The following is a 26495-nucleotide window of genomic DNA, read 5'->3' on the forward strand; positions in this document are numbered from 1 at the left end:
GCAGTGTCGCATACTAGACGGCATCCATTATGGGTCACAGTTTGGCAGTGTCGCATACTAGACTGCTTGACGGATGGCGGCGCTCATTAGCGCTGCACACGCGGTTCCCACGCCTGCGCACAATGCCTGACGGTAGGCTTCCGCGTCTTTTGCACTAGCGTATACTTGGATATACAAATATCAGGCACATTCAATACATTTTCGAAGAGGGCATAAGGAGTTGAAGCGCAAAGGGAGAGATTTCAAAAAGGAAAAGTAGAAGAATAGTAATCCCAACCATTGGCAGTTGGAGGTAATGAACAAGGCAACAATAACAAGGCATGTAAATAGCCACACCAGGGAAAGCGGGAAAAGAGAAAAAATGCGAGGGACGGCTGGTGACTCCAAACAACTTAAAAATATAGCTGTACAAAATGGAAACCACCAACCTGCGGATCTGGAGATGGACACCAAAGGTTCGAGTGTCGACCCGTCGATAATTCTTGCGGTTTGATCACGTGAAAATAGTCAGTTCTGAGTAAGGATTCCGGATAAAATTCGTTTTCACCTGCGCCATAATTCGACACTTCAATCAGGTGTACAGCAGGCCGAAAAATCTCCGTTGCAAGGGTACTTATATTTAAGTACACACCTAACTCCTGAGTTATCAATGGTCAGAATATCCTTCAATTTTCAATTAGTTTTAGGCGTAGTAATTTATACGACCAGTGTACCTTATGGACCTTACACTATTTTTAACAGATTTTTAAGTGTGACTGTACTCTGCCGGCTAGATTGATATCTTTGCCAAAAGAGAACGTTTCAGAACGTCCTTCTTATTTCATTTTGTTTTGGTTGCCTTCCGCATGACACGTTATCTAATAACTGTAACAAAAATATTTCATTACAATAGATTTTTTACCCTTTTCTCGTCTACTACGCAAGTCATTGATAAACTTGTAGATAAGTTGGACTCCTAGCACCTGTTATTTATATTAAAATAATTGGGTACTTGTTTGTATTATGGTTATTATGCTGAAAAGTCCATCTCTTTTTTTACAAGCATCCCAGCACATGGGCATGTATAATGTAGAGCTTGTGCATTGTAATTTTAGAAGTTCTAATACTTACTTTAAGTAACTGTTGCGTTGTTATTAATGAACGATTTATAATCTCGTATCACACCAAGATTGCTCCCAGCGAGATTCAAACCCGCAACAGCAAGTGACGTTGTAAGAAGTCCGATACGATATGTACCAACAGGCCAAACGGTTGTATAAATATAAATAGACGTACGAGTATATGCTTAATTTAACATTGAGGCCGAACCGAACGTTTTGAACCACTTTACAATCATAATACACTCGGCATCAAATAAATCGCACCTCCCGAAACAAGCACTTCTCAAACGTATGCATCCCCACTTCCCACCAACATTGGTTGCATTTGAAAGCCTAGTTCTAACCTTCATTTCATTAAAGGAAAGGTTTTTATCCCAAAAATGTGTTTTTAGAAGGATCCAGAGTCACTTTTTCAAAAAATAGGTAGTTACGCTTGAGCCAACTTTTATGGCTATAAAACTGTTAAATTAGGATTAATCGCTATCCATCTGTTAAAAAGGACACGTAAGATCATTATTTGGTTCTATAACCCCAAAAACTGGTCTAATTGATCCCAGAGGTGAGCCTCAAGTGAGGGCTCTTTTCAAGTCACATTTATGGTACCTGTTAATTGTTTATAAAAAAATTAAATGTGTTTTTCTTTAAGTTTATTTATTGGGCTTTCAAATAACACCAATATTGTTGAGGCACCATGATTGTGTCAGAAGAAAATCTTTAAAGTTCGCGTCGCGGAAGGTGCGATTTATTTGATGTTGAGTATATTAGCATTGTTCTAATCCAAATACTACATACCTTAAAAACAGCCTCGAAATTATTCGGCATTACAATCGATTAACGGCGTTTACGGCCAAACATTGATCTATGGATCACGATCTACGCGCGAGCATCGATCCATTCGAATGCTGTATTAGTATTCCGCGACGGTTTGATTGTATGTCGTTTACATGCCACTAGTCATCCTAGCATTAGGTGGAATAGGGTTGTCAGTTGGCTAAACTAGATTTTGCTTTAGACATATTAAAACTTAACTACATATTTGTGAAAGTCCGTACGTAAATATACCTACCTAAATATAGTCTATAACTTTTGACTGATAGTGATACCATTTTTCAAAGGACACGTTGATATTTAAAAACAAATAAAAGCGATAAATCTTCCCTTCTTCAAAAATACACATAGATATTTGATTTTGTCGACGACACTTTTCTATCGTCTCCTTTGAAGTAACCAACATACAAAAGTATTATGACAACGAATTAAGAACCTCTTCCTATACTGTAGTCCTTTAAAAAATAGCAAAGATATTACTCATTGAAAATATAATTTAATGAAAACTCATTGCAATTTGACAACCCTGAGCGTGTTATGTCCAGTTCACATGATCTGTTTGCGGACCTGCGCCGGCGCAGCGACCTCATAACAGCGCGGCGACCACATTTGCATAAGTAGTTCTGTTTGCCCAACACCCTTTGTCTGCCTGATCCTGTTTCTGAAGTCAATAACTCCGCAAAAAAATATTAAAATTAAGATTTATAATGGTCACAACAAAGAGTTCACAAAATCCGCCAGTTGCTAGAGTCAATCCCTCAAAAGCTTTATCGGAACGTGTAAAAGATAGCGACCAGTTTGATTTAATTTTTTTTAAGAATATTAGCAATTTGCAAATAAAAATTACTAATAATCCCGTTAACCTCTCGTAGTAAGCTAAATATGCTTGTGTAACGAGTGCGTGCACCACAATAGTCAAGCGGCGGCGGGATTCGAACCCGCCTTCCTCGGATCACCAGTTAGCCAGTCCAACGCCTTCACCATTCGGCTATCGTGGCCTAAAATCAATATAGCAATAAAACACAAACAAGATAGACCCCAGATACCTACCTAATTAAAAACAAACTAAATTCGTCACACTGCAAACGTAATAAAACAAAAAATAAATAAAACAATTTCAAAAATCTTTTTGTAACTTAAAATTAACCTATTAAAATAGTGTCAGGGGTCAAGTCATCACAATTAGCATTTTCTGGCATTTTAGATTTTTTGTCGATTACAGTGATTTATTCACAATCGACGGAATTGACTTCTGCAAAAAAGAACACCTGTAGTTTAGATTGTAAAAGAAAACACCAAGTGCGATGTCCGCCATCAATATTGTTAAATGTAACCATCATTACCTAATGAAGCTTAAAATAATTATAAAATTGTCTAACTGCACTTGTAAGTCGTAAGTCCTTTTAAAGATATTTTATTAAACTTTAAATGTTTTCAGAAGATATTATGAGGAAAAAAGCTCTATCGTCTCTCCTATCATCAAATATCTGATAGCAATTTTCCCCTTATTTCAAATTTTAGTAAATCCCATTTAAAACTTTGTCACGTACCTACATAGTCTCACAGATAGGTTGTATTAATAAGCCCATGTCGCAACGTCACAATTAGGCACTTTACAAAAGTTACAACATATTTAATTTATGACCCTAAAAGTAAGTTTTGGACATTAACATTCTAGAGCCCTTTGGTTCTCATACATAAACATGAGCCGCACAACTATGTGTCGTCAACAAAAATACACAAACCCAAAAATATTACGAGTTTGGGAAAGTAAAGTGATGTCATTGTGTTTTTTTTTTGGACCAGAAACCTAAGAACTATTAGATCTAGCACCTAACTTAGTGCCTGAGGGATAAAGGGAGGCACGGGAGAGTGTTTTGTAAGGGTCAGACGACAACGAGACTTCAAATGTTCTTCCGATTTGTATGTTCTGTCACGTCATAATAATATGTCAATGTCACACCTCTGCCGCTCCTATACCCCAAGCACTGACTCAGTTAAGTGCTATCTATACTTCTATACTTATATTATAAATGCGAAAGTAACTCTGTCTGTCTTGCTTTCACGCTTAAACCACTGAACCGATTTTGATGAAATTAGGCATAGAGATAGTTTGAGTCCCGGGAAAGGACATAGGATAGTTTTATCCTGATTTTTAAAACAGGGACCCGCGCGATAAAGTTTTTCTGTGACAGACTAAATTCCACGCAGGCGAAGCCGCGGGTGGTAACCTATAAAACAGAATTTTCATCGTCAGTAACAAATTTCTCTTGATCTTCAATTTGATAAAAGTTGACAATCTGTGATACTGACATTTTTTTTTTAATTTACCTGCGCTAAAATAAGTAAATAACTGAATTAATTATTTTCAATTTCACCACAGTCCATCAAGCATTTCCATTCAACCGTCAAGCGGCAATGAGACCAAGGAAAGACATTCTACAAAAACTGTCTATGGTTTTCCTCGTAAAGAACTACGTTTTCCGCCTTCCTATAGAAGACAAATATTCAGTAGAACTATTTCCCAGAAAAATTTAAACATTGACAGATGTATTAATCTCGTGAAATAATATCAAAAGTTCAATCACAGATTACTAATAAGTTACTACCTACGTTTGTTACGTAATTTTAGATTTTAGGCCTGAAATGATTTTAAAAAATAATGGATCAAAAGCTCGTATTCGCCTAATTTTATTGCATTAACATTAATAGAAACAAACTCTCACTCTTCCCTTGAACATCGTAAGATTCGTAAGAGGCTACTAAAGGACAAAAAAATTGTATATCAGGCCTTCCCAAACCGTTTGGCTAGTATGAGGGAGAAGCCAAATCCTTCATTTGCTTCTACAGACCATCATTTGGTGTCCATCTTGAAAAAAAAACTTCAATGAATTTTCAATTGTAGAGAAATTTCGTGTTCGTTGAATATAGGTACTTTTAGTACGTAGTAAGCCTACTCCATCCATCTTTAAAGCGAGTGGAGGGGGGCGCACGTGTCGCGTAGCTGCGTCCGCGCACTATACGTCGCTATACGTGTGCAGCGCGCGGGAGTTTTCGCTACACGCTACGAATTGCTACGGACCATTTTCGTTCAGTTACTTTTTATTTGTTGAATTGTTTGGTGTGTTTCGGAAGCAGATATCGTAAGTCCATTTTATTTTAAATCTAAAACTATCAGTTTGCGTTTTTTTTGTAATTTTTTAAAATAATTGAAAAAATATTTTGCAGTAACAATAATTACTTAACTTTAAATATCTTTCAGTATTTAAATATTTATGTCACTTGTTTAAACGTATTGCAAGCAAACTCGTATACTACAGTAATTTTGTAATTGAAAAGTAATTTAAAAACAACACTTAAATCGCTAATTCACGAATACAAAACACAAGTTATTTGCGTAATTACTATTATATTCGTGTTTATGATTAAATCGCCTTGTTTAAATTTACGAAGATTGTTGAGTTTTTGTTGATGATTATACTCCTAGTGTCCATCTTAATCATTTGAGATGACTGTTTTTTGGTGCGAAATCATTTAGATGATTCAAAATAGCCACTTGGATGGCTTTTTTGTGACAAATTAAGCATACATGATGATGTTTTCAAGTATGTATCCAGTTTATTATTAGCTTCGTTATAGATAATAATTAATGTGTCTAATTTTTTTAAGTTAATTGAAGGCACCTATACTATCGTTTCTTACTTACTTATAACAATACTTATACCTACTTACAGTGACATTCCATTTGGATTTTCCTCAAAAGTTATTGAAAACAAAATTATACAAAGCATCTTTTTTTTTTATAAAAAATACTAAAACGAAACTATTCTTAATTAAAATAATGTGTTTAATAAATTAAATTGTTGCCTTCCAATGGGAGATATTTTACTGATACAAGTACAGTAGGTAAAACAAACAGATTTTTACATAGTAGAGCTGAGTTTAAATTTAAATTATTACGAAAAACCTTTACTTCCACGATACTCCGTCAGAGATTAAACCACGAGAATTAATTAGCTGATTATGTAAATGTGTGCTCATTATTATCTAATACTAATCCGTCTGTATGTGGGTGCAATCAAAGTGTAATTAACTCGCTTTTAAAATTTCGCAGACGGCGTTATTATCCATTGTTTCCAAATTTCAGACAAACGTCGCGATATTAATTGAATGAAATAAAAATCCTAACACAATTTTTTCCTGGTTATGTGACGTCTAGTTTATGTAAGATTTTTGTGTGATTTAGGTTGGGTTACATTACACCATCTTACTTTGACTTCAATAACCTGTCAAACATATACATAGTTACGGTCATAATTAAGGTGGTACAGTACTGGTACAAGTCAGTCTTAAAACCTACTGATCAGATTATGTCAGCTAAAGTTGCGGATTTGAATCCCGCGAGAGACAACCACAAACAATTTATGCCTTGAGTTATGAATTTGTGAAAAATGTTTAAACGGTATTTTTATACATGTGTCAATTTTATTTAAGTATGTATAGGTACTATTCTTATCTAATCACCATGCTATGTAATTTTAAAACAAGACATTTATTTAGATTTATTGATTTTTATATCCTCTTTATTTTATGCTCATTTATTGAATCATTTGAAAATTACCCATTATTCAAAATTATTACATCCGTATAAAATGCGTTTCGTAACTCCTAGACATTTAAAACAATCTCTAGCGACATCACAGAACTTGTTATGAAGTTTTTTTGAATGTCTGTTGTCCAGTTAGCGACCAATTTATAATTTCCTCACATCTCCGCTAAAACTCTCAATTGAATATTATTTACTGTGTTTATGTGGATTCTACCTTCTATGTAGGAGCGTGCAGTGTAGTAGGTAGATACAGGAATTTTGGCAAGGCAGTGCCTCAGTCCTGGATCTGTCAATAGGCCGTATAGGCCGCGGCCTTGGGGTGGCAGATTTCAGATGACGCTTACACGATTTCAGAAGATATAATTAACTTTTTAAAAAAATAAAACCGACTTCAAATGCGTGAACACAAAAAAAAACTAAAAATTAAAAATATTGCGTATAAAAAAGTTCATCCCCAATTTTCCACCCTTGGGGGTGAAATATTTTCTTCAAATTCGCATGAAACCACCCTTTTGATAATACCTATTCAACAAAAAAATAATCGTTCAAATTGATTTATAATCGGCGGAGATATTGCGTATAAAAAAGTTCATCCCCAATTTTCCACACTTGGGGGTTGTTTTTTCTATTATTAAATTTAAATGGGACCACCCTTGAGGTATTACCTATACGCCGAAAAAAGATTTGTTCAAATCGGTTCATAATTGGCGGAGTTATCGCGTAACAAACATAGAAAAAAAAAAAAAACATACGGGTCGAATTGAGAACCTCCTCCTTTTTTGAAGTCGGTTGAAAAGTTAAATAAAGATCCAACCCCACCCTAGCCTACGGGCGGCAAACTGTAAATCCGCCACTGCAGTGCCTACCTGACAAACAATGTTTCTATAAGGGGGAAATATGCGAACATAAGACCTCCTCAAGCCAGGGAGTAAAAGCCAAATCCTCCATTTGACTCTGGTAAATTGGAGATGGTCGTGTTCTTGCAGTGGAGCCCAAATGATCTGATGAAGTAACTACTTTGAAATAAAACTCTATTTATAACCCTACCTTCCAACACATCAGTATTACATATCACCTATTTCTTAATTTACATGAATCTCAGCACAATTCGTAAAGCTAATTGCTGCACTTAATGAGCGAGGCGAGCAATAAAACTAGTGGTTACACCCGGGTGCGCGCGCGCAGCGTAAGCTTTTGTTTGTGAATACAAATTATGCGATTAACATAACGAAAGCAAAGTGAGAGCACTTTTACTTGTGCATTACTTGTAGAGATCGGTTTCAAATCTAGATTTCTCGTAGAAGTGAAAAAAGACACTTGTCCTGATCCTGTGTTTGATATTTCACTGTCTTGCATGGAATAGCAAAATGCATTTCAAAAATCAAATTACCAACTAATTAAACCTTAAAGTATTCAATCAGTTACTTTTAAATCGATAATTTGTTATAAAATTGTATTTGCAATTCCCTCATAGGTTCCTAACTGGGTGTGTGATAGATAATGTACGTGTATGTTTACTGTAAATATTGACAAATAAATATGTGAAACCCCAAAGGCTATGTCATCCGCATATAGATTTCTTAATTGACACCACTTATAATCGACTCTGGGACTATTTGCAAGCACCAGTTGCCTGTATAAGTACCTACTCCATTAATAGTACTGATTTAACTTAATGCAAAATAATTAATAATTACCTATCTGTTAATAAAGATGACACCCGGCGGCCTTGCGCCTGCGCATGATGTCACCAGGCTCATCGCATGTGATATATCGGTAATAGCAGGTTTGGTGTTATTCCACTATGACCCGGTTTTGCCGAATAAAAAGTTTAGTTTTTCCCCCTATTCATATTTAAGCGATATTTATGAAAGTCATTTGACGCTAGAAATAAGTTGTGGTAAGATCAACTATTTTTCTCAACTGCGACTTGGTGGCAGACTTGTTTGATTTATGCTTAAAAATCCTAATAACGTTATGGTACTTGACACCACCAATCAAATTGTCATAACTACCTACTTGTTGAAAAAATACTTAGGTATGTATTTATTACCTACTTACTTTAAACTAACCTGTATGTACAGAGTTTTCCTTGTTTATCTGTTGTAACATCTGCAAACTATGTAAACTTTTGTATTTAGTTATTCACCAAATCCAACACGTAGACGAGCAGGATTAATTATATTATTAACCTTTACCTATTTAAAGTAAATATCAATGCTGAGAAAAACAGTTTGTTAATAAATCGCCGAGACTATTATTTTCATAGAAAACTTTAATGTTACTTTTCACTTTATTGCAATCAGTTTCTAATGCCTATTTTTAATGGTTTTCCGTGGCTATTGACATCAGATGGTTACTTTATTTTATTGTAATTAGAATGAGCCTTCATTAGGCGGGCGGCCTTGGAGACGACCCGCATCTAGTGAGTGCATTAACATAAATATTGTAATTAATAATACCTGTGGTTCCGCCTGATTACGCTCACTGACGCATTGTCGTGTGGATGCTTAAATTAAAAACAATTAGTAACTTATACTAGTATTAGTTTAGTTTACTAAACCTTTGATTTCATTAAGCTCTACTTTTGAAAAATGGGAAAATCTTTATAGTAATTTCTCACAATTAACCATGGGTGATTAATACTCAATTATTTTTTGCATCCATAATGTTATTGAGGTGGTATAGTATTATTTTCGACACAATTATGGACCCTGTTGGGCACATCATTTTAGGAGAGGGGAAGAATGAATTTAGAAAAGCATTTCTAACGAAAGAATAAAAGTATTAGTGAAAATATTAGATTCTAGAGTTATTTGCTTTAGGCATAAGTATAAAGACAAACACAAATATTATATTATTTCTTATTTTGCTTAATACCAAGCTACTCGTACATAATTGTATTTTTCCATGGAATCTTATTGCGTTGTTAAAATCAATTAGGAAGACACGATGATGGCGTAAATTACATAACAACTACATAAACAAACGATCAGCTTATACTTATAATAGTAAATGATATTAAGAAGAAGCAATAACTTCTAACAAGATTTATGGTATTCAATAAAGGGTCAATTTGTGACTTTAATCACTCGTAATGTGCAATTGAATAGTGGTACTAAGGCTAGGCTACTCTATAAGTTACATTTACCTTGTTTAAAAATGGTATAACCTAAAGCAAAATATTTACTACCAAGTAGACAGAAATTATTTGTCAATATCCTATATCACTCGGCTTAAACGCACGTGCTGAGATTCCGTCATCCTTGCTGTTGTTGAACTTAAATTACGTAATACCAATACGAGGGTCTATACTTAGATCTATGGTTAGATTTATACTTGTGACTGATTAAGGTATCTACCTACATATTATCTCTATCTTTCCACAATACTTACTGTTTACAAAGTTTCGTTTATGAAGTCTAGCTACTTAAACTAAAAAGATATGGTTAAGGATAATTAAATTCAAGTTTACAAAAACGTGTTCATCATAATCAAAACAAATGAACAGTTTAACAGTAACTTGAGTATAAATAACCGCCATCAGTATTAACTAAACGTTTAAATTAAGAATGATAATGCGACATCAAAAAATTCTACGAAACACGTTTAGTTAACTTTACACGTCCGAATTTACATAATTTAGGAGTACATGGCCCTTAAAGTGATGTCTTAAGTTATGATCGTGCTACAAACTTACAACATAAAATTGTACAAAAGATAAATGTTCTAAAATTTCTAAACATGTAACGGTTCACGTCTGATTTATGCGACATTCTGGAGTTTAAATTTGTTAGTTATGTCGTAAAATTGTTAATTAGGTTGCATTAATGCATGTCAAACTAGGTGATGAGATCTGGAAAATTAGGCAGTTTGTATGCCCAAGCGCAGCCCTTTCGACATTTTGGAACTACTTTTGAGAGAAATTAGATCTCAGATATTTTTTAAACACTGCGTATTCCTGACGCACAGTACTCTGTTTGTTGATGGCCTGATAAAAATGGTAAAGGTCGCAAATGTAATGATGACCAAACTCCTTGGCCGCTCGCCTGGCCGGCGAGAAACTTCTTTCTAATTTTATCTTCTTTATCGATAGTCACTTTATCTTTTTCACAAGTAACGCGGGTTTTATTTTTTAAAGGTCATGATTTTTTTCAGACAGCATCTTGTTTCAAAATTTTTCCCAAAAAACAAGTTTGAACATTTTTTTGTTTAGTTAAGTTTGCGTTTTTTGTAAAAATACCTATCTGGTTATTTTATTATGTACCTAATTTATTTATTAAAAGAAAACGTAAGCTTGAACTTAACAATGTAGGTTAGTTAACCAAAAGTACAGTTAGCAATAATAGTCGAGTCCGCGCGTTTTAATTTGCCTGCAGTCGGCCTGCGCGGGAGTGCGCCGCGACAAATGTGTTAATTGCTGTCATTAGGGATCGGTTAACAACTTTTTTATGGTAAGGGCTTAGAATATTGTTTGGGAAAATGTTTACAAGCTCTAGAATGTGGAAAACACAAAAATATCTATTAGGTAGCTATTCGTATACTCGTACATTGATTCATTGCTATGTTTTTGTATGAATCCATGACTTACTTAGTGTGAATCAATATTTTGGGACATTACTAATAGAACGACATCTGTATTAGATATTGCAATAAGATCGTTTCTCTATACCTGAAAATTACAACGTTCGTTGAAAATTACACAATTAAAAGGGTTCATCGAATTAAAATCTCCAAGGGGTTTTAGTAATATCTAGTGTATCATCATTGCACATACAATTTGTGCATTGATGAGTTTGTTTACATTATTATGATATCTTTTCAAGTTTTGTACGGGCCCACTGGCATAATTAACGAACCGTCGTTATCGTTGCTTCGACGTATAACGACGCGTTCCGTTGCGTGCGCAGTAACGGTGCGCTAGCGATTAGCGATCGGCGTTATGCGTTTACGTGACGCAAACGAATAGGAAACGACCCAGTTAACAGACACATGTTTTGTTAATATGTCGTTGTACTTGTTTGGCTAATTGCAAAAAACTTACAGCACTTGTGTACTTTCAAGCAGAGGGCGTACTGCAACGCACCTGTAACTCCCCCGGGGCTGCGGGTGTCTATGGGCGGCGGTAATCACTTACCATTACGTGATCCGTCTGTTCTGCCTCTTGTCTCTTAAAAACATTATTCAAAGGATACTCAGTGATGAATCTACAAAGATGAAATTACATTAGTGGTAGAGACGAAACAATCACGATGAGACAAAAATACATATCCTATGTAATGCTTTGGTTTACATTTTTGAAGCTCGCGTCAATATCAGTGCCTTACCTACTTCGATATGTGATTAAAAGAAATCGACACAAAGTTATTGAACTGACAATTCAATAATTTGTCTTGTAAATCAAATAACCAGATACTCGTACATGGACAGTTCGTCATCAATGTTGTTCGACTCTATTTGTTTAAAAAATATCTATACTTTGCCTATACTACTGGTAAAATAACTTCAACAAGGCCCGTTTTTGGACAAATTAGAATTCTGTTCGTGTAAAGTTGCTACAACTACACACTAGGTCAAGTGCGAATTTTTACACCTGCCGTACCCGTGACTAACATAGATAATTGTATAACAAAGGAATCTATACTTACAGATTATTATACTTAATTAATATTGAACGTGTGGTTCGCTCTTTAACCGACTTCAAAAATGAGGAGGTTCTCTTAGGAGATAAGTTCTCCACTATTTTAGTTGGAACTCGATTAGGTAGTGACATAGTTCACAGGACTACGTGCACTTTTCGTTCCCAGCACTGCAATTTTGTTGTAGAATCTACAATTTGACCCAACAATTCGTAAACAATCAGTTAAAAACTAGCAAAACTTTTGAAAGACAACGTCCATTAATAAAGGCTAAATTTAAAAGCTGTGCGTAAGAATTTTTATTGTAACGAATAAACAATAGCTTTGTCCTTTTGTCCTATTATTTAGAGCCAATAAAATAATCAACCTCGAAAACTGACGTGTTCTATGCTCTACATGACCTTGTTGTTGAGAGGAAAACAGTAACGAAGTATCTGTTATAATTATTGGCATTAAATTAATACATGTCCATGAAATAAAATAAAATATAGAATTAAACAATCTACTTTATTTCTCATTATTAGTAATTATTTTAGACAGTATATTTCGTAGCACGTCGAGATTAGAGATTGCAACCCGGCCGGGACCGGGCCCGGTCGCCGGACCCGGTAGGTGAAACAATTTGTCTTGTTTATACCAAATCTACCAAAGTTGTTATGACGCGTTTAGTACTTTAAGCTGCGTTATTTGTATGAACTTATAAAAAAGAAATAATTACTAATACTAATGTTACTTTTCCGTTCATGAAAAGTAATCAATTCTGTATTAAGTGTAATTTCATGACTTGAGTATTGAGTCACTGTCTTTTTCCATTCATATATAACGTGCTCCTGACAATATCCTGTAACCCTAGGGTATTAAGACCCTTCAAAAAATCGAATGGCATTAAAATTGTTGTTCAATTCGACATTTTTTCTTATAAAAATAATTCCCTAAGCTCTCTTCTGCCTCACCATATTCCGTTACGCGGGATCGACTTTCCCAATCATGCGCCGTCTTTGATTCTACCTTGAACGCATAAAATAATTCACAATAGTTAAATAACCATGTAAAACCATGTATTTTTACTTAAACAAATAAATTATTTACATAACTTTAATAAAGATAAATAACTTATCAATGAATTATGTAATTAAAGACTGCATGAAAGAACTGGGTGTCAATTTTGGAACAAATTAATAATAAGATTGATGATATCTTCGAAAATATGCGATTAGGAACACATGTTTTTAAGACATTTTAACTTGTTTTTATTCATAGGATAGCCTTAAAGTTGCGGGAGATTAAAAGGAACACGTATAGAAAATTTTTATAAAATACTTTAATGTTTTCATCGGTAACACACAACCCGGCCGGGTCCGCCGGGCCCAGCCGGGTTGGCGACGAATGCAACCGGGCCCGGCCGAGTTGAGCAACATACCGGGTTGCAATCTCTAGTCGAGATCACAAATTTACCGGAAAAAGACACCTTTTTGTGTCTCTTTAAAAAAATCCCATACATTTAATGATATTTATACCAAGATAAAATCAAATTCAACTGAAAAGGGTCAGTTCGCAGAAAGACAGCGATACGTTTCTGATTCAATCACCATGATAAAATCAATCAATCAAGTCTGATCGACTGGACCTACATCAAATACCTAAGTAGGATTTAATGTGGGTACGTACCTACTTTTGGAGTAGCCTGAGTCTGGCATACCAGAGTTCATGCAAATTGAGTAATTCAAAATGTAACAATTGTTCTTTCTTTCTAAGCACTTATTATATGATAATGGACGATTGTATTGCAATTTTCACCATAAAAATTAATGCGTAACAATTCTCCACCGATGTGTCACTGATCGAAAACAAAACAATCCTATCCATGAAATTAGTAGTACTTAGTATAGCAGTTTATATCGGCACCATAACAGTTGGCCATCGATCCAATCATGGCACAATGCACAAGGACGGGCTCCTTTATGGGAGCACAATGACAGAAACGTGCCAGTGGCACGGGGTGCCCTCTATTCGATTGAAGCTAGGACACCATATCCAAACATTTGCCTAAGTACTATAGTTATCACAAATATTTTCCTATAACACTTATTCATTTGTAAGATTATCTAAATCATTATTAAAATTGACGTCTTTATGTCAGTCGCAAAGTAGCCAGTCGAAGTGACGAGCGAGAGTCGAAAAGTGTTATGATCATGCTGTTGATATGATTGACCTAAACGCTGTGCCTAAGTACGATTATTTAGAGTCTATCAAACAGCCCAACAGCACTTGAATGATAAAACAGCATTAAAGTGGTGTTGAGCTGTTTGGAGCTTTTTCCAAAGAAGACGTTTGTCCAATTTAGCTTTTAGCTCTATGACAAGTATGCAAGGACGATGATACATTAAGAAAAGTCGACAGGATAACAGCAAGTTGTTCTTTGTGTGACTGATTCTTTTTCTGGCAATAATTTCGTACAAAAATGTCAAAATGTCCGTTACCCGTTTGACCCAGAACAGCATTGGGAAAGAAGCAAACAGTCTGCTTGCACAGGTGTCTGGCGCACATATGCGCAACTTGGAATAATTGTTTGAACAGATACTTTTCGATACGGTGAGCCAGCAGTATTGGAAAACAGTTTGCTTTGTAAACTGTGAATCAATACCAAAGTTATGGAAATTAAAAAAGGTGATTTCGCAATGGTTTGCTTCATCTGCTAGTTCTGGTAAAGACATGAAAATGCAATGAGTTGTAGTGATTTCCCAAGTCTTCGGAAGTAAGCAATCATCTGTAGATGAGCCTTCCTTTCTTACTAAATTGCGTTTTAAGCCTACCGTGTCATTAATTTGAGTGTGTGTCAGCTTGTTTACCTACCCATTCATTAGTAATTCAATCACGCAATAAAAACAGGTAGTTTTCTAAAGTTTGTTGTTGTTTCTAAAGTTAAAACCTAATGGGGATTCTTCTTAAAATTTTCACGAATGTTCTTTTACAGTATTGTTTACATAATCGCGCGAAAAAAGCACAAAAATAAAAATATATTCTATCTTTCATAACAAATACTCAGACTAAGTAATAATCATCATTTCACGCATTATGGCTATTGGGAGATGTAACAAATTCATAAACCTAGATTACTATTGTGTGTCACATCAAGACCGCTTGCAAAATATTGGGGCACAAAGTGGCATTACAAAAATCGCCTTTGTTTATAAGCTAATGTGGTTGCGCAAGCGCATGCGACACGGGGCGATGCGCGGGGCACGACCAGTGTTGTTTGAGCCATTGGAATTAAATTTAATTTTGATATGATGCGTTTTGAAACGATATTGTTTTAAAAATAATATTTTTTATGAGATCGTGATCAAGAGTAAAATGAATACAATAAAATCTGCTACTAAGGTTTAGTTCAGTTTGTCACTAAAAGCCGGTAACGTTCTTTGGTCACAGTCTCATGTTTATTTATTTATTTATTTATATAAAATCTTTATTGCACACATAAAAAACAGTGGTACAACAGGCGAGCTTAATGCCATGTTTCATACTCTTCCAGCTAACCAGAAAATTAGACAAAACAGATAATATTAGTAGGCGGTGCAAAATATGGTTTAATTATGGTTTTAAAAATATCAACTTGCGTAGTTGTTTGTATTCTTCGTACCCAGTCCTTAAAATAACCTACTATTTTTTGACCCTTCAAAACATTTGGCGGTCATGGGTCTGACGCATATTTTTTGTTTACAATTTAACTGAGAACTAATTATAATGTTTTGCGATCATATGAATGCACTTGTTTATCTTCTTTTTGCATATGCCATAACAAATGCCCAGAAGGTATCTTATCTGGGTGAATTAGTTGAAAAACTACAAAGGCACTATTTCAAAATAAATTGATGTCATAATAACAAACAATATGTAACACTGTGTGGGGTCTACATATAGAAGTCAGGTGGCGAGTGCATTGTTATGATATTACGGTGCCACTTTCACAATGCACGTCCACTGCGATTTGCCGGCAACTGTAGACGACAGGCGACAGTTCACTTTATAAATCGTGTAACTGTCCATTTTGTAGTGATGGCAATACCAATTTGAGATCGATTTGATAGATTTTCACGGATCACCATCTCCGTCAATTATTTTTGCCTTATGGCACGGGAACACGGGTTCCCGCAGAAGTACATCTGCTTGTTCTGGCTATTAGACAACTTGTAGATTATCTAACCTACATAAAATTTGTTAATTTCTCATGTAAGTGACTGTAATGTTTTTAATGAGAAATAAATGTTCTTTAAACCTAACATAGTAAGAAAGAATCGGGAAAAAGTAGTATCACTGCGTCACATTTTCGTAGAAAAAGACTTCTAAATCGAAATTTTATTTAATTGAGTGAATCTATCAATGATCCTCCTCGTAAACTCTTTAACTCTATACTTTAATAAACCATAGAGTATACGATTACGTATTTGTATACTTGTAACGTAAAATTGACTCTTCCTTGATCATTTCCTTACGATAGCTAATAAACTCCGTTGATGACTTCAGTTGTAGGTACTCAATTGTTTTATTGTTTAGTTACTGTGACTATCAGCAAATCAGAACTTTATTATGGGACATGCGCAGTTCCTTGTCATTAGATCGCATTCCCGGCAACGTCACGGCTTGCTAATAAAGCCGAGCGAGATGTATTTTGCGTGCTCTATCTTGATGCACGTGACGCCAAGACTCGAACCTGAGTACTTTGTCCCTGGTGCGGAGCTGCCAGCTTGACTCAAAACCTTATAAATTTACGACACACAGGATGGTAACAGGTTGAGAAAACTTTTCATTGAAATCAAGCTTTTTATTATTCATTTCTTCAGACAACTGTCTGGCAAGCAACTGCTGAAAAATACCTACACTGCTGATGTTTACTTTATGTACAGTCCGTTACTGTATCAGTCAGTTACTGCCGTTTCAGTATGTTAAAGTGCTTGACTCTTACACTTTGAATTATTCTAATTTACATACACAAACGAAACGTTTTTACTCAGGGGAAATCATACATTTTCCGAGAGGAATTTTCATAATACGGCTAAAATCAATGTTTACTATTTTACCAGCACTACGCCCTGTGTTTTTTAAGTTCTGCGCGATATTTTTCTTTTGAATACAGCAGGTACACGTACTTATCGTGCTTTTAAGATCCAAATCGTATGGCATTCCTCATCATTGTCAGCGTTGATGGTATTTCTGTGAGAATTTCCAACGTTTTTATGCCTTTATCAGACGACACCAATTTGACTTCAAAAGAATATTTCCTACTTAGTTTTATACTGACGGACAATAAACATTTTCTTGTGGACACTTATTATGAAGATTGCTTCGCTAAGGCACACAACACATTATAAACAAAAGATAAATCAATTATTAAATCTGACATTTATTTATTTTAAAAAGGCCCTACTTAATAAACAGGTAACGTCTTAATGCCCTTAAAAGGACTAAAGAAAATAACTAAAATACATCCAAAACAGGTCGATTTAATACGACAAATATTTACAACGAACCTTTATTTCCCAACATATTCAAGGCTGGCTGGCTTGTGTTGTTTTCAAACAAATAAGTCGTTGAAAATTCATGAACTGTTTACAGAATACGACACAAAGATATCCAGTTTACTCAGTACAGCACATATTTTATGTGGTGGTATAATACCTAGTGTTTAAAGAGTATGCATAAGCATATTACTTACTCTTCATTTTATTTTACTTAAATGCACGTAATATGTGTAAGGGTGGACTTAAAATTGCATGTATCTACCGCTCCACTACTCAGGGCACGAACTCTTATACTGTGCTAAGATGGGTTATTAAGAAAGACGGGAATGGAAAAAAACTCCCAAGATTCAAGTAGGTGCCAAGCTCTCAAATTCCTATGTTGATACGCAACCTGCGCAAACGCATCGCATTTCCAAACCAAACCAAATATTACAGTGTTTGTCAAACAGCAGAATGTTGGCTAAAACCATACAAAACTAGGGCCACGTCTCACAGGCTTTGTTTTGTGTTGAAAGCTAACATGATCGGCATGCATTTTAATTGATTTACTATTTACATATCGTTTGAGGCCATCTGCTTCGAGCCCGTTTCATTAACAATTAATGCCCATTATACATGTAATCGTCCTGATAAGTGATATCTGATTGTAATCGGATCAACACTGTTTTTAATGTTCACGCTTTTATAAAACCTGTTTGTCTAACTTTCATATGGATTTCCCATAAACTTCAAAATACTATAGGTATGAAAATACAATTTCACAGTCAACGTGCGTGTCGGTAACTTTTACAGTAAAAGGGTTGTGATTTAACCAATTTTTATAAGAAGTTAGAATGGTCTTAGTGCCACTTCTTATTTCTGACCTAAGATGTCGTTATTATCCCTTCAAACCACGCGAATCGAAACACAAATTTAGACAAATCAATTGTTTTGTTACGCAGTCATAATATGTGAGAGCTTGGGGATTTCATGACTTTGATCATTTTCTTCCTGCCAAAGTGCTGCTTCCACTATGCTACGTTCTTATCTTAGGATGTAAACAAACATTTTAATATCTCGGTGCGTCGAATAGGTTACTCAGCCGAAACGCTGTCAGAGGTCGCTTGCAAAAGAGGATGCAGAGGATGCAGATCGTAATCGTGGACAAGCCATAACATCCTCGCGTTATCGCACTGGCTTCCTCACAAAATGTTATAAACCATAATATGCTTTATTTTGATAAAACTGTTGATATGTTTATGGCGTGTTGTTGTTTATAGTATTTTTAAGCAGGCACTAGTCAAGGCTATTGTCTGATCAAGATTTGGATACCTTTGCTTCGCTACACACATCAATTTGATGAAGTCAGAAGAGAGTCGCACAAAAAACCAGTTATAATAGCGCGTAATTTACTCCTTACCTTAAAGCGCTTATTTTTAGCACAGTATTCTAACAATACGACTCTAAAATAGGTATTTCCTCCATTTATGTCACCTATACAATTTCAGAACCATGATTAATGCGCCGTTTCGCGCTAAGTTAAATCGTGCAGCCATTAACAGCATGCAAATCCCCATGGTCCTGTCATCTCAAATCCTTGCAACATGCCCCAAATCGACAGCACTATTGCACTATTTCTAGTAAGCATTTCAGTCCACGAATCGAATTAGTTTTATCACAGATCTGGTTCGCACGCTCCAAATCCGCTGACCGGTTTCCAGCAAAATAGCGCGTTGTAGCACAAAGGAGAACCTACCTGCCTAACCACAAACTTATTCGCATCTAAAATAACTTAACACAATTTTCCGCAGTAATAAGACTTGAAAAGATAGTGGAGTTGGGTGTGCGGTAGGTCTACTAACAGCATCTGAAAAGAAAAGTTAAGAGATGCAACAGTGCCCACTCCTTACCATTGCAAATCAAATAAGTAGACATCGGCAGTGAAGTGATCGCTTCTAGACCCATAAGTGAAGACAGAAAGAAGAAATTATGGTACATTGTCTAGACTCTAGACAATGTACCATAATTTCTTTAATTCTTTTTCTCTTCTTCTAAGGAAAAAATATCGAAATAAGTATAGCTCTAGACTCTAGAGCTATATTTCGATATTTTTTCCTTTTGGAGGGATACTACTGTATCCAACTTTATTCCTAATGCAATTGTCTACTTTCGCCGCTGTACCTCAGCGGGGCCTTTGTGTGAAGTGTGAATATCACGTCTTTGTCCGGCCATCATATTGAAATCGCGTTAAAGTACAATGACTCATGTGCGCTGCACTTGCTGGGTATTTTTAGGTTAATATTCGTATTGTTGCTTACTTCCGATTTTTTTCTCACCAGAATGTCGTTAAGTTGGGAAGAGGTGTGCGATTGATAGACGAAGCAAGTTTATAATGCGTTACGTGGGAACCACACAGATTTTTAAAGATTTCTGTTGGGTAGGTAATTATCCTAAAAAGTTTGTCTACGTCTTCCTCATTTTCTTGCTTCAGCCTTTGACGTAAAACGCTCGGTGTATGCTATAAGGTGGTTTCGATTCCCAACTGTCACACAATCAACCATCGAATTGATAATGTAGCCTTTACATTATTTTGACCGTTACCTTTCTTCCGCAGCGCACGTCAAACGCTCCGCGCGGCAAGCGGTTCACGTTCCAGTCGACGGTGCGGCAGCTGGAGCGGAGAAAATTAGCGGAGAAGCTGTCCCGTGAGGCAGACCTCAAGGAGCAGCAGCGCAGGACCGAGCTGGAGGCCATGAGACGGTGAGCAAACTAAGAATATTATTTAATAGACAATACGCTCGTCAAAAGCCCCACGGATCAGCTGTAGCAGAGAAGGTGCCCCACGAGGCCTGAAGGAGCAACAGCGCAGGACTGAACTGGATGCCATGAGACGGTGAGCATACCAGGAATAGACTATGCACACGTCAACCGCTCCGCGCGACAAGCAGCTTAAGCCTTGATCACACGTACCGAGTAAACTGGCGAGACAGTAAAATGTTTACTCGGTCGAGACAGTTGGGTGAGCGAGTCACATACCCGAGCGCTTGGCCGAGCACTCGGCGTAATGTTCATACACACCGAGTACTCGGCCGAGAGCACTGTCTCGCCCGTTTGCTCGGTACGTGTGATCAAGGCTTTACGGTGCGGAAGAAGCTGACAACGCATTGTTAATGTACGTTACGTCGAGCTGCTGCATAATACGAACTATTTTGCTAAAAAATGTAGGACATGTTCTGTCGTCTCTACTTGAAAAATTAAAAATAATCAATAGAATCTCATTTAGTCTCCACTGCAAGAGCACCTCCTGTCAATTACCTAATTTCCTAGAGGCTAAAGAAGAATTTAGCCTTGCAGCTTACATAGTTATCAACTTTTCCAAAATGAAATCTCAGAATCCTCGGTGATTATTTCAGAGTGGAAGAGGAGTTCCAACGCAAGCGCGCGCGGGAGAAGGCCAACATTCGGCAACAGCTGCGACTCGTCAGCAGCGGCGCCGCCAGCATGCCCACCACCACGCATCACACCAAAGTAAGATACGAGTATAATATAATAACTAACACAACAGTAAATATTTACAAGCACACGCACACAGTGCCGCGCACCAAGAAAAGTTGAAGTTGTAATTGGGTAGAGACACCACCATCACCAATCAATTGATGTACTTTTAGGAACTGTCTAAATTAGATTCCCTAACTACTTGACTAAAGAGGAGTTTGTTAAGATAAAAATAAGAACCCTCAAGGTTCTTATTCTACACGACAACTCAATTGAAATGTGCTGAGCAAAGTGCTTCCAAAGAAACATACAAATTTGGTTTTATGTTAACTTTCAGGTTTTCAGGAATTTGGTTTTAGGCGTCTAAATTCTTCAATAAATGGTTCCACTAACTTTGTTTGAAGTGGCGCCATGTATACGTTTCTTTATTATTATTAAGTAACATAAGTATACCAGAACATTACACTTGCAGTGTAACATTCCACCAATGCCAACTCAATTAACATCGCCGTATAATCACTTACGGCCGAATACTGAAACGCCATTTAAATATTTGACGGCTTCTCACATAGTTAAGCAGCTCCTAAACTTACATTTCGCATACTCAAAACAATATCTGAGCATTTCTCAATTTTTAAGCACCTCTCAAATTAAGTTGCACTCAAACGCCACTCAAATGAATTTTCGCATACTGAAACGCCATTCAACGCTAAGCATTACTCAAACAACTGTCAAATCGTCTTAAGCAGCTGTTAAATTTGAGAGTGCTTGCGCGGTATCTTAAATCCTATTCTTATACCTAAATCGACCTAAATAGTGGTAAATAATGTGTGTCATCGTTATCATTTCTTTCGAGCCTCGAGGAAATACCTAGATCTAATCGCAGGAACGCAATAAGGCTGAACGGTATTGAAAAATATTATTATAATGACATGCAATTCCGAGCGAGGTTCCGCGTCTCTAAAGAAACGGTGTTGTTTCTGGATTCATAATTTGGAAGCTCATTGAAACCCCTCACCAAATGCCATACAACCAGTGGACCAAATACTTATTATAACCCTACTGTTCTACGCAACGGGAAGTTATGGACGTGTACTAGGTGATATCTTCCACATCGAACAGCCAACTGTGCATCGTACTAGTGCACAAAGTAACAACCAAAATAGCTGCTATGAAATCGCTTTACATAAACATGCCTATTTCTGAGGAATAACTATGGGGACATCGCATAGCAGCATTTCCAAAAGTTGTTGATTTGTCAATTTGATACTCTGTCAACAATGATAAATGTCAATTGTGGTTATAGTTCCAAAATACTGGACTGTCCTATCGATGACATTGACAGTGGGGCGCCACCGTCAATACCGGATCGCTGGTTCCGATTTTTGCCATGTTGGAAACCATATAGTTGAACGATGGTAGCGTTTGGTGGGACAGTTCAGCGTGGGTCATCTATACGTTTCGGTCCACGATCGCCACTTAATAGATTTCAACAATAAAAAGTATCACCTTTAAAATTATTTTTTTAATTAAATAAAAATGCAAGCATTATTTTTTATATGATAAAACGAGATTTATACATAATAGAAACTAAAAATAAACTGTTCTTTGTTAAGTTGATTGAGTATATTTCCATAAAAGACAATACATAACCAAACGATGCTGCGTGTAATGGATAAAAAACGTAAAGTTATCATTTGTGTAAATGAAAACATACTTTTTTTGGTAAATGTTGCCAGTAGGTAAACATTTGAGAGCTGCTTAGCTGATCACGGCTTCAAATCCGTTAAGTGGCGTTTGAGAATACCATTTAAAATTGAAGGATACTTAAATTTAGGAGCCCGTCAGCTGAGTGACAGATTTGAGTAGTGTTTCAGTATTCGGCCGTTAGATGATTTAGATCATTCGCCTCAGCCTTGCTTGTGATTACATAACCTACATGCACCTCAAGCGTCATTGGAAGGCCATGACGTAGCCTGTTAATATTGTATTATTTGTTTATGTTAATGTTGACATAAATACTAAAGTACGGCGCGTGCCCACGCGTTCGTTAACGCACTTCGGTAGTGACGAAGGGTATTCGGAGTTAGAATTTATAGCATTCCTCTAATAAATTAAAAGAGGTACGATCCACGATATATTGATACTAAAACCCAATTGCTTGACAGGTCAATTGAAGTAGGTATAATCCAATGAGTAAGGTAAGTGCCCCCTACTTCGGTATATTAAGGCTCTTACGACTTTAACATTTTATTTAAAAATAACCAAGCATGATATCAGTATGAAACCTTTTGTATGCTAAACTTTGGTCTTTTGACAGTAACTTAATACATAAATTATAGTTATACAGTTTGAACTATTTTTAATATTAATTGTTCTGCGGACCTCTTGTTTGGATCCTGTTTCGTGATAAAATTTTGCTCTGTTTCTAAGTTCGTGAACTCATGTCCCCTATTTCGGGATACGGTTTTAGACATCGAGTTAGGATATTTTAATAATGAATAAGGGTTTAATATATTTAAAAACGATAATGTATATTTAGAATAAATGAATTGTGTGAAATTGACGATAATACTTACCTGAAATATTTATGAGAAATAATGTGAGTCTAGCTAGGTACGTACCTACATATAAAATTTTGATTTGTTAATTCTAACAATATGTGAAAATATTTATATAACCATTAGAAATGTGGGGAGGACTTACCCCCCCCCCCCCCCCTTAGTACCCATAAAATTTTGATTTGTTATTTCTGACGATAAGTATGTGAAAATATTTATACAAGCCATTAGAAATGTGGGGGGGGCTAACTCCCCCTCCCCCTAATCCCACTCCTGGAGCTGTTTCAAGTGAGGGTAGCCCCCCCCCCCCCCCTGAAAATAACCCCAGATACGCCAATGACTCATAATAAAAAGTAAGTACCTAATTAATTAATTTCGTAGGTAGGTAAGTATTAAAAAAAACTAAAAAATATGTCGATTTCTTTGATGGTATGTGTCATAAAAGTACCTAACACTATACATTTTTATATCACGAACTTGGAAAAAAGTAACAATAATACGGTTTCTTGTTTCGTGATACTGATTATTCCAAATTCCCCAAGTAAAATTCATGGATTATTGTCAAATTGTGTCAATTAACTTTTATCTATCTCATATACAATACAAATAACAAATATAAATAAAACAAATCGAATTAAAACCAAAATTACGTTGGTAGTACTTATGCTAATTTATCTTAAAATTTGCCATTTATGTGAACTTCAAACTCGTGTCATATAAATTCTAGTGAACGAAACATATACCGAATTTAGGTCATGAGAAACTTAAATAATTGCATTATTTGTTTCATAACTTACATTTAAATTATCATAAATAATTATTTAAAAACCAAGCATCAAAATGTTATCCATAATATCCTTGATTCGGTAGTGTTACGAAATAGGGGACACCCGAAAAATAATATGTACGCTATTTCGTGAATCAATTAATGGCAATTTTAAAGGAATTCTACGTTTTCTTATAACTTTTTTCTAAGCCAAATCAATTGTCAAGGAACAGATGAAACCACTTTTATAAGTTTTATTCAAATGGACGTTCCTTCGCCTTTCTATAAGCTTAAGAAGTTGGAGTGCTAACCTTACGGTGAGAGCAACCTTTTCACGCCGCACGGCTGTTTTTGGCTCTCTGAGAGTTTGAAGCTTCGTATTGCTCTCATTTTTGGCGCCACAATGTTGGTACTTGGTTTTTTAGATAGCTTAAAGAATAGAGTTTTTGTAGTGATGAAGAATTTTTATAAATAATATTCCATTTGCTTATTATTTGAGCTAGAAAAAAAACTTACGAACTTACGTACTATCACGAACTAGTAGCCGTTTACCTTATGAATCGATATTTAATTAGGCATAGGTAGTGTTATTGTTTGAGGCTTAATATTTATGAACTTTTATTTGTGAACCCATGCCCGTCACAACTTTACCGATCATTTTCACTAGAAGATTGTCACTAAACAAAACTGTACTTTTTCCAGTTTTGTTCTCTAAAAAACACATTTTCGTATAATGACGGTCTTGTACCTTAACCTTGTGCCGATTACAGCATATAAACCTAAACTTAAAGCATCTTTTGCAACAGACACAACGACCGGTCTTGCGCCGCCCGCATCCAGGCACCTCGCGCGACCTTCACCAGTTCGTTGGTCCACCTAGTGGGGAGCCTACCCAAACTACGTCTTCCGGCTCGTGGTTGCCATTCGAGAATTTTTCTGTCCCAACGGCCATCAGCTCTGCAAGCTTTGTGCCCGCCCACTGCCACGATTTTAGCGATTCTGCGGGCTATGTCAGTTACTTTGGTTCTCCTGCGGATCTCCTCATTTCTGCTTCGATCACGCATGGAAACTCCGAGTATAGTACGCTCCATCGACCTTTGGGTGACCTTTGGGCGCAGGACCGGTCGTCGTAGAAATCCTTGGAAGAGGCCTTTGTCCATTCGGCTGAAACGAACGAACGATAGTCTCATATTATGCTGGTGTCTGTAGGCACTAAAAATCCAACATAAAGTGAACTGTTTCCTTGGTTACAGACGAGGGATGAGCCCGACGGCTCGTGCCGGGACTCTCCGGCGCTGGAGCGGCCGCGAGAGAGGAGGCAGGGACACAGCAACGCGTCCTCGGAGATCAGCGGCAGGAGCAAAAGCACTACGCCGGTGAGTTGAAGAAGTTTATATTGAGCATCGTCAATGCAAGCAGTAATCATTTATTTGTCGAATTGTCATTTTCTAGGCGGACCCTGACAATATAATTTTTTATACCTTACTTAGGCTCTAGGAGAGCCACTAGAGCACTAGAAACGTGCCTAAAACATGTAATTCAAAATCCATTTGACAGAAATCGACAGAAAAGTATTTATTTATTTAAACTTTATTGCACAGATAAAATATCTACCTATCTACCTAGGATTTGGCGGAATAACGTAATAATAAACTGCGCAACGTTGACACTTTTTATTACTGAAACTGAACACCATCAAATAGTCGTTGTAATGATTCTAAGTGGAAGCAACTGGACACAAAAAATGTCTGCGTTTGCGCAGCATCGTAAGTCCGGTCTCTACCAAAGCGGAGAACCTCAAAAGATCAGAAGAACGAGAAGTTCAAAGTTAAGGATCGGCTTTCCTCCATAGCAAAGGCGATTGATTTCGTTGCGGGGTCTAATGACACTTTAACTTTCCCCCGGGACGAACTTGACCTTCACTGGTTGGGTTTTTATTGGCGGTCAAGCTGTGGTGGGAATTGTCGCAAACCTCAAAGCGACGAGTCAATGGCCGGTT

The 26495-nt window shown here is 36.4% G+C and overlaps 2 protein-coding genes across 2 annotated transcripts in view; both read left to right on the top strand.

Annotated features, from left to right (window-relative positions):
• LOC135076910 (uncharacterized) overlaps positions 1-20383 on the top strand; it is a 40803-nt gene extending 20420 nt beyond the window's left edge. Inside the window, exon 18 of the mRNA XM_063971430.1 lies at positions 20289-20383. Coding sequence (XP_063827500.1) covers positions 20289-20383 — 95 coding nt within the window. The remainder of the gene's footprint in view (positions 1-20288) is intronic.
• LOC135076922 (uncharacterized) overlaps positions 4947-26495 on the top strand; it is a 30541-nt gene continuing 8992 nt past the window's right edge. The window contains exons 1-4 of the mRNA XM_063971439.1: positions 4947-5071; positions 20289-20434; positions 21088-21202; positions 25750-25872. Coding sequence (XP_063827509.1) covers positions 20427-20434; positions 21088-21202; positions 25750-25872 — 246 coding nt within the window. The 5' untranslated portion in view covers positions 4947-5071; positions 20289-20426. The remainder of the gene's footprint in view (positions 5072-20288; positions 20435-21087; positions 21203-25749; positions 25873-26495) is intronic.

The sequence above is a fragment of the Ostrinia nubilalis genome, chromosome 1 (assembly GCF_963855985.1).
Source record: "Ostrinia nubilalis chromosome 1, ilOstNubi1.1, whole genome shotgun sequence".
Taxonomy (NCBI): Eukaryota; Metazoa; Arthropoda; class Insecta; order Lepidoptera; family Crambidae; genus Ostrinia; species Ostrinia nubilalis.